At 45.0% G+C, this 15,044-nt stretch overlaps 1 protein-coding gene across 7 annotated transcripts in view; it reads right to left on the bottom strand.

Annotated features, from left to right (window-relative positions):
* LOC122551859 (transcription factor COE3-like) overlaps window positions 1-15,044 on the bottom strand; it is a 474,992-nt gene that overhangs the window by 85,500 nt on the left and 374,448 nt on the right. For all 7 annotated transcript variants that reach the window (XM_087991763.1, XM_087991769.1, XM_087991775.1 and 4 more), the window contains exon 11: window positions 5,876-5,964. In XM_087991763.1, the coding sequence (XP_087847889.1) occupies window positions 5,876-5,964 (89 nt within the window). The remainder of the gene's footprint in view (window positions 1-5,875; window positions 5,965-15,044) is intronic.

Genomic DNA, 15,044 nt, shown 5'->3' with positions numbered 1-15,044 from the left:
TCTTGGGATCATTTCACAAGGACTCTGTATTACTGGCCCAGTAACATAGCCCCTCGTAATAATTGCAACACCCCAGCATTGACACCAACCAAGCCAGACCAGGGCGTGAAGTTTCTCAGTCCCTTCAGCTTGAACAAACTCAAAGTCTGCAGACTTCCAGTACAGTCTACAGATCAGCAGTCCTGACACGGTATCACACAAGGGTAAATACTAAGTTACTACCTCTATTCCTTCTAATATTATATTAAGAGCCCTTACCATATTAATATAATAATTACCTCCGGAGGGAGATGGGAATCCAGAGATAAAACAATTAAGAGGGAGATTGTAAAAATTCATGTGAACCCCTTTAGGACTTCAATATTAAGCAAAATGCCAAGAGATTATTAAAAACCAACATACAAGAGATAATTAAACAATCCTCAATCTTTTATAGCAATAATATGATGTATTATTTAATAACTTATATAATATGCTGAGAGGCTGGGTAGTTCAATGGATTGGTGCTCCATCTTTTAATCTTAGGGTGGGGGGTGGTGGTTGTGTGCTCGGTTCTGATGAGACAGGAACAGGGAGGAGAAGGGAGGAAAGCAGAATAGAAAGTATTTTTTTTTCACAGTGCTGTCTTTGACTCTGTCCATCCTGAAGTGCTTTACCATAATGGCCAGAAAAAGGTTTGTTGAGGGATGGTTATTAGTCATGTCACCTGGAAGAATTCTGCTGCTTACCTTTAATATACCTTTAATTGGGCGGCACGGTGGCACAGTGGTTAGCACTGCTGCCCCGCAGCGCCAGAGACCCGGGTTCAATTCCCGACTCAGGCGACTGACTGTGTGGAGTTTGCACGTTCTCCCCGTGTCTGCGTGGGTTTCCTCCGGGTGCTCCGGTTTCCTCCCACAGTCCAAAGATGTGCAGGCCAGGTGAATTGGCCATGCTAAATTGCCCATAGTGTTAGGTAAAGGGATAAATGTAGGGGTATGGGTGGGTTACGCTTCGGCGGGTCGGTGTGGACTTGTTGGGCCGAAGGGCCTGTTTCCACACTGTAAGTAATCTAATCTAATCTAATCTAGTGTTTTAATATAGTGCTCCCTCTGGGAGGTTCTGTTTCAAGTCATACCTGAAAGGTGGGCTAGTGTGACAGAAGTCCCCTGTTCTGGTAAGTTCTATAACCTGAACAGTCTTTGAATGGTCAAGGAAGTGGCTGGGCAGTGACTGGAATGGAAACGGGACTCTCACTTTCAGACTCAATTCAGTTGGGAAACCCAGATATAATCTTATGAGCTGCTAAGTTATGAATGCTTGGAAATCCCTTGGTGACCCTACTCCACTGGGGAGGCAATGGTCTGGTGGTATTATGGCTAGGGTTGTTAACCCTGCAACTCAGCTCCTGTACTGGGGACCTGAGTTCTTATCCTGCTGTGGTTGAATTTGAATTTGAAAAAGAATTGGCTGTACTGAGAAAGATCTGGTTCACTAATGCCATTCTGGGAAGGAAACCTGTCATTCTTCTCCTGGTCTAGCTGACATGTGACTTCAGACCCACAGCAATGTGATTGACTCTTAACTGCCCTCTGGGCAATTACGGATGGGCAATAAATGCTGGCCTAGTTAGTAATGCCAACATCCCAAGAATGAATAAAAATAAACACTTACGCAGGGAGGAAAAACCTGGATTGTTTATTTTTGGAACAGCAAGGATTGAGGGCATTTAGCTGTGTTTTGATTTAAAGGCATGAACAGAAACAACTTTTACTAGCAGCGAAGTACTAGATGAGACAATGGCCTAATGGTATTATCACTGGGCTATTAATCCACAGGCAAAAGTGAGGACTGCAGATGCTGAAAATTAGTGTTTAGATCAGAGTGTTGCTGGAAAAGCACAGCAGGTCAGGCAGCATCCGAGGAGCAGGAAAATCAACGTTTCGGGCAAAAGCCCTTCATCAGGAGTAGAAGCAGGGAGCCTCCAGGTGGAGAGATAAATTGGGGTGGGGAGGGGGGGTGTCGGTAGGGCTGGGGAGAAGGTAGCAAAGAGTACAATAGGTGAATGGGGTTGGGGATGGAGGTGATAGGTCAAAGAGTCAGAGAGGGGGGTGGGGGAAGGTAGCAAAGAGTACAATGGGTGAATGGGGATGGGGATGGGGATGAAGGTGATAGGTCAGAGAGGAGGGTGGAGTGGATAGGTGGGAAGGGCGATAGGCAGGTAGGACAGGTCATGAGGACAGTGCTGAGCTGGAAGGTTGGAACTGGGGTAAGGTGGGGGAGGGGAAATGAGGAAACTGATGAAGTCCACATTGATGCCCTGGGGTTGAAGTGTTCCGAGGCGGAAGATGAGGTGTTCTTCCTCTAGGTGTCGGGTGGTGAGGGAGCAGCGGTGGAGGAGGCCCAGGACCTGCATGTCCTTGGCAGAGTGGGAAGGGGATGAAATGTTGGGCCACGGGGGGGTTGGGGTTGAGTGGTGCGGATGTCCCAGAGATGTTCCCTGAAGCGCTCTGCGAGAAGACATCCAGTCTCCCCAATATAGAGGAGACCGCATCGGGAGCAACGGATACAATAAATGACATTGGTGGATGTGCAGGAGAAACTTTAATGGATATGGAAGGGTCCTTTGGGGCCTTGGACGGAGGTGAGGGAGGAGGTGTGGGCGCAAGTTTTGCAATTCCTGCGTTGGCAGGGGAGAGTGCTCGGACGGGAGGGTGGGTTGTTGGGGGGGGGGCGTGGACCTGACCAGGTAGTCATGGAGGGAACGGTCTTTGTGGAAAGCGGAAAGGGGTGGGGAGGGAAATTTGTGATGGGGGGTGGGGTCATGGTCGAGGGAGCAGTTGGAGGAGGTGTCTTTGAACCCTGCCATGGCAGATGGCATTATCCTGAATTTTACAAAAATATCTGGATTTAAGAGTCTATTGACAACCATGAAGCCACTGTTAACTGTGAAATGTCCATCTGGTTCATTAATATCCTTAACGGAAGGAAAGATTAGAAGATTAGAATCCCCACCGTATGGAAACTGTGATTTGGCCCAACAAGTCTACACTAATTCTCCAAAGAGTAACTCTACCCTATACCTACCTCTGACTAATGCACCTAACACTACGGGCAATTTGATTTGGCCAAGTCACCTGACCGCACATTTTTGGATTGTGGGAGGAAACCGGAGCACCCGGAGGAAACCCACACAGACATGGGGAGAACGTGCAAACTCCACACAGACAGTCGTCTAGAGGCTGGAATTGAACCTGGGTCCCTGGCGCTATGAGGCAGCAGTGCTAATCACTGTGCCACAGTGCTGCCCTAAGCTGTAATCCCTACCATGTCTGGCCTACATATGACTCTAGACCCACAGCAATGTGGTTGACTCTGAACTGCCCTCTGGGATCAGCAATAAATGCTGGTCTAGCCAGTGATGCCTTCATCCTATGAATTAATTTTTTTAAAAAGTGGATAACTAAAATCTGCAAGTAATTGATAAAATCACCAGGGAAGGAAGGAGAATTTTTTTTTAATATAGTCAGTTATAAAGATTGGTGAGTGCAATGTCCAAAAGGCTAGTGGAAGTAAATGCAGGAATTTGTTGACAGGTTAGAAAAAGAAAAATTTGCAGGGCAGACTCTGGGCTGGAAAATGCAGTGTTAGTGGTGGACAGGACAAACTGAATAGCACTTTCTAAGAGCTGGAGGAGATATAATGAGCTAACCATGAGCTGTATAATTCCAGGGAAGTCCAGGGTAGCCAAGGGATTTCCAAACATTCTTAACATAGCATCGCACAAGAGTCATTACTTTGCTTCGCAACAGAGCTGCAAGATGTTTCCATCCTGCCGGGAATCAAGCATATTTATTTTGGTTGCCTATCTTGGGAGATTCTCATGAATCAGTCTTCTGGATGATCTAGTTGTACATTGAGGATGGTAATCCACAGTTATACCAGCACAATCCTACTGTAGGTCTGGAAGGTGCATAACAATATGACAATGAATTCAGCCTATGCCCAGGTCCTTCAAATCTGGGGTCTTTCTTATCTGATGTGGCTGTCACTTTTCTGCTTGCCCCTACTTAGAATGCAGTAATCTTTGTAGGAACTCCCAAAAAACAAATGACCAGAAGAATGTAAGATATAGGAGCAGAATTAGGCCATTTGGCCCATCGAGACTGCTCCACCATTCAACCATGATTTATATGTTTTTCATGCCCAATCTCTTGCCTTTTCCCCATTTTACTAATCAAGAACTGATCTATCTCTATCGTCAATACACTCAATGATGCAGCCTCCCCAGCCCTCTGTGGCAATGAGTTCCGCAGATTCCCCACCCACTGGCTGAAGGAATTCCTCCTCATCTCAATTCTAAAAGGTCGTCCCTTCCCTCTGAGGCTGTGCCCCTCGGGTCTTAGTCTCCCCTTCTAGTAGAACTGTCTTCTCCACACCCATTCTATCCAGGCCTCTCAGGGTTCCGTAAGTTTCAATCAGATCCCCCTCATCCTTCTAAACTGCATCGAGTATAGATCAAAAGTCCTCAAACATTCATTAGATGACAAACCCTTCATCCCCAGAATCATTCTTGTCCATCTCCTCTGGACCCCCTGCAAGGACAACACATCATTCCTTAGGTATGGGGCCTGAGACTGCGCACAATATTCCAAATGCGGTCTGACCAGAGCCTTATACAACCTCTGCAGTACATATCTGCTACTGCACTCGAGATCTCTTGAAATAAATGATCACAATATATTTGCCTTGCTAACAAAATTCGAACCTATTATTAAATTGGAGAGTATGTTACTGGGATCGGAGGGTTTGAGTTATAAGAAGTATTTGGATAGTCTGGAATCTTTTTCAAAATGAAAGTGAGGACTGCAGATGCTGGAGATTAGAGTCGAGAGTATGGTGCTAGAAAAGCACAACAGGTAACACAGCATCCGAGCAGCAAGAGAATCGACGTTTTGGGCAAAAGCCCTTCATCAGGAAAGCCCATTCCTGATGACGGTTTTTGTCTAAGCAGTAAAGTGACAGCCAGATCAAATAAGAAAGACCCCAGATTTGAAGGGCCTCAGCATTGGCTGACTTCATTTGGGCATGATTTTCCTGCTGCCTGATTGCTGTGCTTTTCCAGCACCACACTATCGATTGGAATCTTTTTCACTGGAGCATAGAATTTTGATGGGGGGATCTAATAGTGGTTTATAAAATCATAGGTGGGCTGGATAAGATGAATAGCAAAGCTCTTTTCCCTCAGATAGGGGAGCTCAAAACTAATTTGAAGGTGAGAGGAGTAAGATTAAAAAGGGATCTGTGGGGTAACCTTTTCACACAGAGGGTGGTTCATACGAAGCATGAACTGCCAGATGAAGTGGTCGATGCAGGTACAGTTGCAACATTTGGACAGGTACATGAATAGGTACATTTAAGAGGGATTTGGACCAAATGTAGGCAAGTGGAATTAATTTGGTTTGGGGAACTTAGTCAGCATGGAAAAGTTGGACCGATGGGTCTGTTTCTGTGCTGTATGGCTCTATGACTATGAGATACCCATCTCTCTATGATTCGTAAACTTTCACTCATCCTTGGAGAGCAGTCTTCATACACGTGGAGCCTTCCCTGTTGGGCAAGCATCACTGTAACCCTCCAACACAACATACTCTGTCACCACAACGTTTTATCGTTCCCTGCAATATTGCATTGTTCTCTTCTGTGTTCTTTTTCATCTCAAAGCAATGTCACTTATTCCAATGTGAGAATGAACGGCAAACTATTCCTCTCACTGTAGTGTCTCATGCACTGACAGCCTTTCTAAGTTGCTAGGATGGTTATCACTGTCTGCGATCCTCAATGCTTGTAATATTTCTGTTTAATGAATGAAAGATCACATCGATAAAAATCTAACCTTCGGTAATCGTTCAGGGTCCCCAGGGTGCCGTGGAATGACTTTTTGTAGCCGCTGGAATCCGTAGTCAATGGTAGGCTCGTTCAATGCTATAGAGTTAGAGGGAACAAGAGAAATCAGTCAAAGGCAATGAGGGAGACAGTGGAGAAATAAAGGGTACAGTCATAAAGGTCCAAACACTGAGCCCTGTCGGAACACTGCAAAGCTGAAATGACCACTGCTCAGCTGATGCTGCATTCAGTTAAAGTTAAGAGACTAAACAGCAAACCTGAGCCCAGGATGTTGAGGGCAATTGTAGCGATCCAGAATCTCTACAGTGTGGAAACAGGCCCTTCAAGTCCACACCGACGCTCCAAAGTGTATCCTACGCCAACCCGTTCCCCATTACTCTACATTTACCCCTATACTCCACATCCCTGAGCACTATGGGCAATTTCCCACAGCCAATTCGCAGAACCTGCACATCTTTGGACTGTGGGAGGAACGTGGAGCATCCAGACACGGAGAGAATGTGCACACTCCACACAGACAGTCACCCAAGGTGGGAATCAAACCCGGGCCTCTAGCACTATGAGGATGCAGTGTTAACCACTGAGCCACCGTGATCTTTTCACTGCCCACGATTGATGTCAGCCTCGCCTTGTAAAATATGGCTCTCCTGGTCAACATTGATCAGTTCCACAAATGAAGATTACAAAATGTAGCCAGGACAAAGCGGCCCATTAATTAGTATTCCAACCAGCATCTTAAACATTCACTCTCTCTGCTGCTGACGTACTGTGGTAATAGTCCTTACCATCTGCAACTCACCAGCATCTTCTAAACCCATGAGCTGTACCAGCTGGAAGCACATGGGCAGAAGTTGCATGGCGACACCACGACCTGTAAGTTCCCCTCCAAGTCACACAGATCTGACCTGATTTGGAGGTGCTGGTGTTGGATTGGGGTGGACCTGACCTGATCTGTTCCTCACTGTCCCTTCAGTGTTTATTTTATTCACTTGTGGGATGTGGGTGTCTCTGGTTAGACCCAGCATTTATTGCCCATCCCTAATTACCCAGACTGCAGTTGAGAGTCAACGACGTTGCCGTGGGTCTGGAGTCACATATAGGCCAGACCAGGTGAGCATGGCAGTTTCCTTCCCTGATAGGCATTAGCTTGTTTTTTGCAATAATTGCCAACAGTCTCAGGGTCATCAGTAGATTCCTAAATCCAGATTATTATCAAGAGTCAAATCCCATCTGTCATGGTGGGATTTGAACCAAGGTCCCAGAATATTAGCTGAGTTTCTGGATTAAATGAAAATACCGCAGGCCATCTTGGATCAAGATTCTAGAACTCCCTCCAAGGTAGGCCACACACACCGTGGCCAGCAATGGTGCTAGCAGGCAGCTCTGCAACACCAATAAAGCGAGGGACATTCAGGGACCATCACAAGCTCAAAGTCTGATCCAAGTACCGTATATACTCAAGTAATAGTTGATCTTATGTAAAAGTCAATTGCCTATTTTTGGCCAAAAAAATCTGGAATTTTCCACATATCTCATGTAAAAGTAGACCCTAGTTCTTCGCAGATAACAGACAGACATTTATGAGTCAGTGTGTCAGCACTCGTGCTCCCCTCTGGCTTTCCAGTCCTGATGAAGGGCTACTGCCCAAATCGTCGATTCTCCTGCTCCAGCCTGACCTACTGTGCTTTTCCAGCACCTCTCTAATCTTGACTCTAATCTCCAGCAACTGGAGTACCCACCTCCATCTTTCCCGTCTGCTGGTCATCCTGCTCCGCTCCAGATCTTCAGAATTACAGTAATTCGTCGTTTTTCCCCCCTTTATTCGTTTAGAGATCAGTTGGGTTTCTGCTAACGATATGGTATGAATTTTGATGGGCATGACATGTAGTGTCCATGTAATAGTCGACCCCATAAATTTAACCTGACAAAACAGTCAAACAAATTCAACTAATACTTGAGTATATAGGGTATCTTCGAAACTGCATGGGAAAAGCCAACAGTCCTTGGCTTCTGATGGTCAGTTTGGTTTAGCTGGTGTCAGGCTCCTCTCTGATGCAGAGGTTATCATTTTGTTCGTACATCCGACAACCCAGAAGGAGATGTTTCAGACTATCTAAATGATGTCCAGGTAGATTCATTTCTCTCTGCTCTTTACTTCATGGAGCCTTTCAAGTATTTATCCAATTGCTGTAGACACAACAGAGAGTGGCCTGAAGAGAGGATCACCTCTCCAGTCAGCTGTTCTATTGCAGTTTCGTCTGAAAGTCCTCAAGAGGATGTTCCAACTCATGAATGGGGAAGCGAGGATTGCAGATGCTGGAGATCACAGTCAAATAGTGATTCTTTCTAGTATGAAGTTAACTACAGGGTTGAAAAGCGCAGCAGGTCAGTCAGCATCCAAAGAGCAGGAGAGTCGACATTTCAGGCATAAGCTCTTCATCAGGAATGTGGTCATATTCCTGAAGAAGGGCTTTTACCCGAAACGTCGATTCTCCTGCTCCTCAGATGCTGCCTGATTGCCGTGATTTTCCAGCCGTGATTTGACCCCAACTCATGATTGACTCAGCAAATGACCTGGAAAAGCCAGGATGAAAAGTTAACACCATGAAAAACCATAGGCAAAATTTTTATGATAAATAGAGTCATAGAGATGTACAGCACGGAAACATACCCATATCCGTCTAATCCCTTCCTATTCATATACTCCTCCGGATGCCTTTTAAATGCTGTAATTGTACCAGCCTCCATCACTTCCTCTGCCTGTTCTTTTCATCCACACACCACCCTCTACATGAAAATATTGTCACTTAGATCCCTTTAAAATTTTCCCCTCTCACCCTCAACCTATGCCCTCTAGTTCTGGACTCCCCCAATCCAAAGAAAAGACCTTGTCTACTTACCCTATCCATGCCCCTCATGATTTTATATAAGATCACCCCCTCGGCCTCCAATTTATTTTTCATTCCCTGTTTAGACTTTCACTTCATCGTTGTGAAAACGTATTCACAGTGAGGAAAAAACATGGATTGCTTCAATAGGGTCCAATTGGACAAGAGGAATCTGTCCATTGTCTCATTGACACAGGAAAGCGGGGTGAGCTATGGATGTGACAGATAGCAGCAGCCGAGGTCAGGGTGGTGCAGCAGGAGGTCATGTGATCAAACCTTTTAAAAATAGCCCAAACCCCGAACTTCAGACAACCATTTTCTCACGGGTAAGTGAATCTCAGTACCAGGAGCAGGTACTGGTCACAGAAGACTTGAAGGGAAAGCAATCAAAGAGGGTTGCATTTCTCATGATACCTAGTTGGTTAAGGTATAGACATGAGCTACATCGGAGGACGGACCAGCACCTGAACTAGAAAAGCTATTTATAAGCTGTGTCCATAAGAGCAGGTGAGAGGCTGGGAATCCTGGAAAGAATTACTTACCTTATAATGACCGAAAGCCTGTCCACCATCTAAATGGCATAAGTCAGAAGCATAATGGAATATTCCCCACGAGCCTGAATGGGTGCACCTCAAACAACATTCAAGAATGTTGACACCATTTGAAATAAAGCAGCCTGCCTAATTGGTGCCAATCATACAATCACTTCCATCAACCACCAAACACTCATAGCAGCAGTGTGTACTACCTACAAATGCACTGCAGAAATTCACCAAGGATCCTCAGACAGCACCTTGCAAAACCAGAACTGCCTCCATGTAGGGGCACAATGGCCATAGATCCATGGGAACATCACCACCTTCAAGCTCCCCTCCAAGCCACTCAGCATCCTGACTTGGAAACATGTCGCCATCCCTTCATTGTCACTGGGTCAAAATCCTGGAATTCCCTCCTGAAGAGCATCTTTACCAAATGGAGTATAGTTGTTTATGGGGGCGGCTAAGCAGCAGTTTCTGAAGGTCATGAATGGACAATAAATGCAGGCCCAGTCAGTGATTCCTATATCCCATGAATGGGTGAATAAAAACCTACTCACCATCTTCAAAAGCCACTACCTTCATTACCAAAAACTAATATTTGCACTGCACTTTATTGAAAAAGCAGCTTTCAAATCCACAGCCTCTTCCATCTACAAGGACATGGGCAGCAAATACAAGGGAATATCACCACCTCGAAGTTCCTCCCTTAGCCACTCACCATCCTGACTCAGAAATATGTCGCTATTCCTTCACTGTGACTGGTCCAAAATCCTGGAACTCCTTCCCTAACATATAAGTCCGATAGTATCCAAAGGTCTCGCGAGCTCTGTCTTGGACATACTCAATTACTGAGGGCCCATAGCACTTCGGAGGAGAGAATTTCAATGATTAACAAACAATGGGGTGAAGAGGTTTCTCAGCTCATGTAAAATGGGCAAATGCTCATCCTGAGCTATTTCACTGAGCTCCCATCAGGTAAAAGACCCCGTGGTACTACTTGTGAAGAATAGGAGGTGGACGCCCTCAACAGCTCCAAACTGCTGGGTGATGATCGTTGTTCTTGTTTGTCAAAATAGCTCCATTGTTCCTGCATTACAGCAGGGAACACAGCTCAAAAAAGCTTCAAAGATTGGATGTAAAGTGCTTTGGAACATGCCAAGATCAAGGAGGGTGCTATATGAATACCAAGCATTGTGCTTTACCTCAACCGGTTTGAGGAATGAAGGGAGTCAGAGAAAAAAATGAAGTAGCATCGAGACACCATGGGATGGAAATTACAGTCTTATTATGTACAAATTGACAAACAGACTCGGGCAAAATTCCTGATTGCTATTTTAATTAAGTCATTAACCCGTTAGATTGACACTGAATTAATGTCTTAGTTAATGGTGATTAGAAAGATTTTCTAAACTCATTAAGAGGAGTGCATCAAGTAATTTCAAACCCTTAAAGTATTGGTTGGGAACTCAATGAATAGGCACAGTTCAGCAAGAGGGAATAAAGAGGGATTCCTGTTGAATGGACAAACTGAAGCTTTGCGTCAGGACAAATACAAGAATGCCAAGTTTCAAACATTCATAAGAATTCTACGATAAGACAAAAGGGAGGTGCTTAGCTGCTGGAAACACGAACAATCAATTTACAATCATACTTGAGCTTGTAACATGGCTTATTTCCACTTGTCAGAATGAGACTTTGTGTGGACTATATATTCATATCTAGAGATTTGTTCTTTCCAAACCAAAGGAAGAAGGACCTACCTTTAGCTTTTATTAATTACTTTTCCTTTTATTAATTACGAAGGAACTCAATGAGCCTCTAGCTCCACCCCCCCGCCCCCACCCCCATCATTGTGTTCTCCTTCACAATGCCTTGGCCTATCAGAGTTGACTTGCCAACCAATCGGCACTCTTTCCTCTGTGGGGACCCCTTGTGAGGTTCGGCATTCTCATGTTTTCCCTGATGAGTGAGGGACATGAAGCTCTGATTTCAGTCCAGCAAACCATGCAGTGGTACCAAACAGATACAAGGAAGAGTCGAAGCAGCTGGGTTGCAGCATTCCTACAAGGTGGCACACCACCTCCATCGTCATCGGAAGGCCAACTACAGACAGACAGCAACCTTGCCCACAGCACTGTGAAAGCAAAAATAAAAAGCTAATATTTGATAGGCCATTAACCCGTTAGATTGACACTGAATTAATGTCTTAGTTCATGGTGATTAACCCTTAGGTTGTGGATTCGAACCTACAACCTTTTCAGCTTACAATCAGAGCCACACCTGTTACCTATCCCAGTAATCACTGAGGTAGGCTCAAGAAATTACGTAGTCTGCTCCAGTTACGACATTAACTAGAAGGTCTTAAACATCCATTAAAATTATGATGTCAAAGTATCAGTGTTGGACTGGGGTGGACAAGGTCAAAACTCACATGAAACCACGTTACTGTCCAGCAGGTTTATTTGAAATCACAAGTTTTCAGAGCACTGCGAAGTCTGTCAGAGAAAGGATTTGATCGGTGTGACATGGAGGCAGTTAACATGAGGTGATAGAGGACAGAGTGACAGCTACCCAGTCCCCCACAAGGACTCTGTTCTTCCCAAACAAGGAATCCAACACCTTCTGACTAAATGCTATCCATTTCCCTCTCCGTGCCTGCACTGTGAGAACAATTTCCATCTTTATGTAATGCAAATTCAAAACGTGTAAAAAAAAATGCTCCCATAATCAGGCCATTAATCACAAAAAGGCTGTCAGATTTGACTTTGGGGACAATTTGTCAAGCAAGTTGCTCACTCCAGTTTGTCAAGTACAAATCTTGTATTCACTAAAATGATTGACACTCCAAATATAAGCAAGTCGGGTAGCTTGTTTGCACTAATATGCATAACTCACCGTTTCATGAATAACAATCAGGTGTTCTCCCCCTGTCGTACACACACACACCTTTACAAAGCTTGGCGCTCCAGTCAGCAAACTGCATATAGACTTTATTACTCAAATTACAATATTTGCTTTCCATTGCAACAGCCTTTGCAGTGGATTTCCTTCTGAGAGCTCTGTTATAAATCAAATTGATTTAAGACAGATTGTTTGCACCGAACACAGGGGTGTTTAAGCTCAGAATTGTTACTTGGGCAGTTCTATTGCAACACGCTTGATTACATCCAAAAGGCTGATTTATTTATCTCTCACCTATTTAAATATTTACGCTAATTCTTTTCTCTCCCTCCCCACCCCTTTCCTTCACACTGTCTGCCTGTCTTGGGCCATTTTTCAGCGTTGTCCTTTTCTCTGTTTACCTCAGATTTGGCCTGCCTTTCTCTTATGGTTTATCTGTCCGTCTTTAGTCATCGGACTGTTTCAACAACAACTTGCATTCGTATAGCACTGTTGTATCGAGGTGCTTCACGGAATCAGTATCAGGTCACATCAGGCCATTGAGCGATTCACAGGAGAGGGGAAGAGTCACTCAACTCAAAACGTTAACTCTGATTTCTCTCCACAGATGCTGCCAGACTGCTGCACTTTTCCCACAATTTCTGCTTTTGTCTCTGGAGATAGAAGTGCAGCCCGAACAAAAGCTTGACCAAAGAAATTAGGTTTGAGAAAGATCTTAACGGAGGAAAGTCAGGGAGAGAGGTGGAAAGGTTTAAGGACGGAATTTCAAAGCGGACGACAAAAATGGCTGAGCGAAGGGAATCAGGAATGAACAAATTGGACATAATCTTAGAGCTGGAGGAAATGACAGAGTTGGGGTTACAGGACAACTTCAATATGATGGCAATGATAGACTGATCCAGTGAAAGTCAATGAGCTTCAAGGTGACTGATGAATGGAACTTGTACAAGGATGAATTTCTTCCCTGAGAAGGTTGTGAATCTGTAGAATTCTTTACCACAGAGGTTGCATCATCAAGGCTGAGGCAGATTTTTAATCAGCAAGGGAATCATAGATTATGGAGAAAAGGCAGCAAAATAGAGTTGAGGATTATCAGATCAGTCACAATCTCATTGACTAGCAGAGTTATCTCAATCGCCTACTTTAGAATCATAGAACCCCTACATTGTGGAAACAAATCCATAATGATCCTCCAAAGAGTAACCCACGCAGACCCATTCCCCCTGACTAATGCACCTAACCTATACATCCTTGGACACTATGGGCAATTTAGCACGACCAAATCACCTGGTCTGCACTTCTTTTTGGATTGTGCGAGGAAACCGGAGTGCCCGGAGGAAACCTGCACAGACACAGGGAGAATGTGCAAACTTCACGCAGACAGTCACCCAAGGCTGGAATCAAACCCGGGTCCCTGGTGCTGTGAGACAGCAGTGCCAACCACTAAGCCACTGTGCCACTTCTTGGGTGCAGGTCAGGAAGCAGGCAGCTGAAATTTATAAGAGAGAACAGCGATCTCAATGAGAAAAGCATTGGAATAGTCAGGGGGTATGTGAGGACTGGGGAGTTTTAGCAGAAGCCGAGATTGACTGGAGGCAGAAGATTTGATATTTCGGGCAAAAGCCTTTCATCAGCAGCCCTGCTGTGCTTTTTCAGCACCTCACACTCGACTCTAACTTTCAGCATCTTCAGTCCTGGCAGAAGATGATGGACCCAACATCCTGTTATCCCTGTCTCTGAATCTGATTGGATTTTAAATGACCAGCTCAGCTTTAGATGGCTTCTACATTGGAGGGCCCTGGACAGGGATGGAACTATGAACCTGCACTCCAAGGTCTCTTTGTTCAGCAACATTCCCTAGGACCTTACCACTCAGTGTATAAGTCCTGCTAAGATTTGCTTTCCCAAAATGCAGCACCTCGCATTTATCTGAATTAAACTCCATCTACCACTTCTCAGCCCACTGGCCCATCTGGTCCAGATCCTGTTGTAATCTGAGGTTATCCTTTTCACTGTCCACTACACCTCCAATTTTGGTGTCATGTGCAAACTTACTAACTGTACCTCTTATGCTCACATCCAAATCATTTATATAAATGACGAAGAAGTAGTGGACCCAGCACCGATCCTTGTGGTACTCCACTGCTCACAGGCCTCCAGTCTGAAAAACTACCCTCCACCATCACTCTCTGTCTTCTACCTGTGAGCCAGTTCTATATCCAAATGGCTGGTTCTCCCTGTATTCTGTGAGATCTAACCTTGCCAACTAGTCTCCAATGGGGAACCTTGTCGAACGCCTTACTAAAGTCCATATAGTTCAAAGCTCCCGCTTTTCCCTCATCAATCCTTTTTTTCATTTCTTCAAAAAACTCAATCACATTTGTGAGACATGATTTCCCACGCACAGCACCACGTTGACTATCCCTAATCAGTCCTTACCTTTCCAAATACATGTACATCCTGTCCCTCGGGATTCCCTCCAACAACTTGCTCACCACCGACATCAGGCTCACTGGTCTGTAGTTCCCTGGCTTGTCCTTACCACCTTTCTTAAACAGTAGCATCACGTTAACCATCCTCCTTTACAGAAACCACACCCTATCGTTCTGAAGAAACATTGAACTCTGATTTCTCTCTGCAGGTGCTGCCAGATCTGCTGAACTTTTCCACCAATTGCTGCTTTTGTTCCTGCTATTACAGTGGGCAGGATGTCAGGTAGGCGGATGAGCCCTTTGGGTCACTTGGATTTGGGGGGGAGGGTGTTGTTGGTTGTGATGAGGGGAGGGGCTGTTAGAATGGATCAGTGGAGAGCATCACGGGCCAGGTCAGG

Source organism: Chiloscyllium plagiosum, unplaced genomic scaffold (genome assembly GCF_037043375.1).
Source record: "Chiloscyllium plagiosum isolate Xiang-an unplaced genomic scaffold, Cpla_swu_hap1 HiC_scaffold_1, whole genome shotgun sequence".
NCBI classification, from domain to species: domain Eukaryota; kingdom Metazoa; phylum Chordata; class Chondrichthyes; order Orectolobiformes; family Hemiscylliidae; genus Chiloscyllium; species Chiloscyllium plagiosum.
Note: the sequence above shows the minus strand (reverse complement) of the source record. Positions and strands in the feature narration are given on the sequence as shown.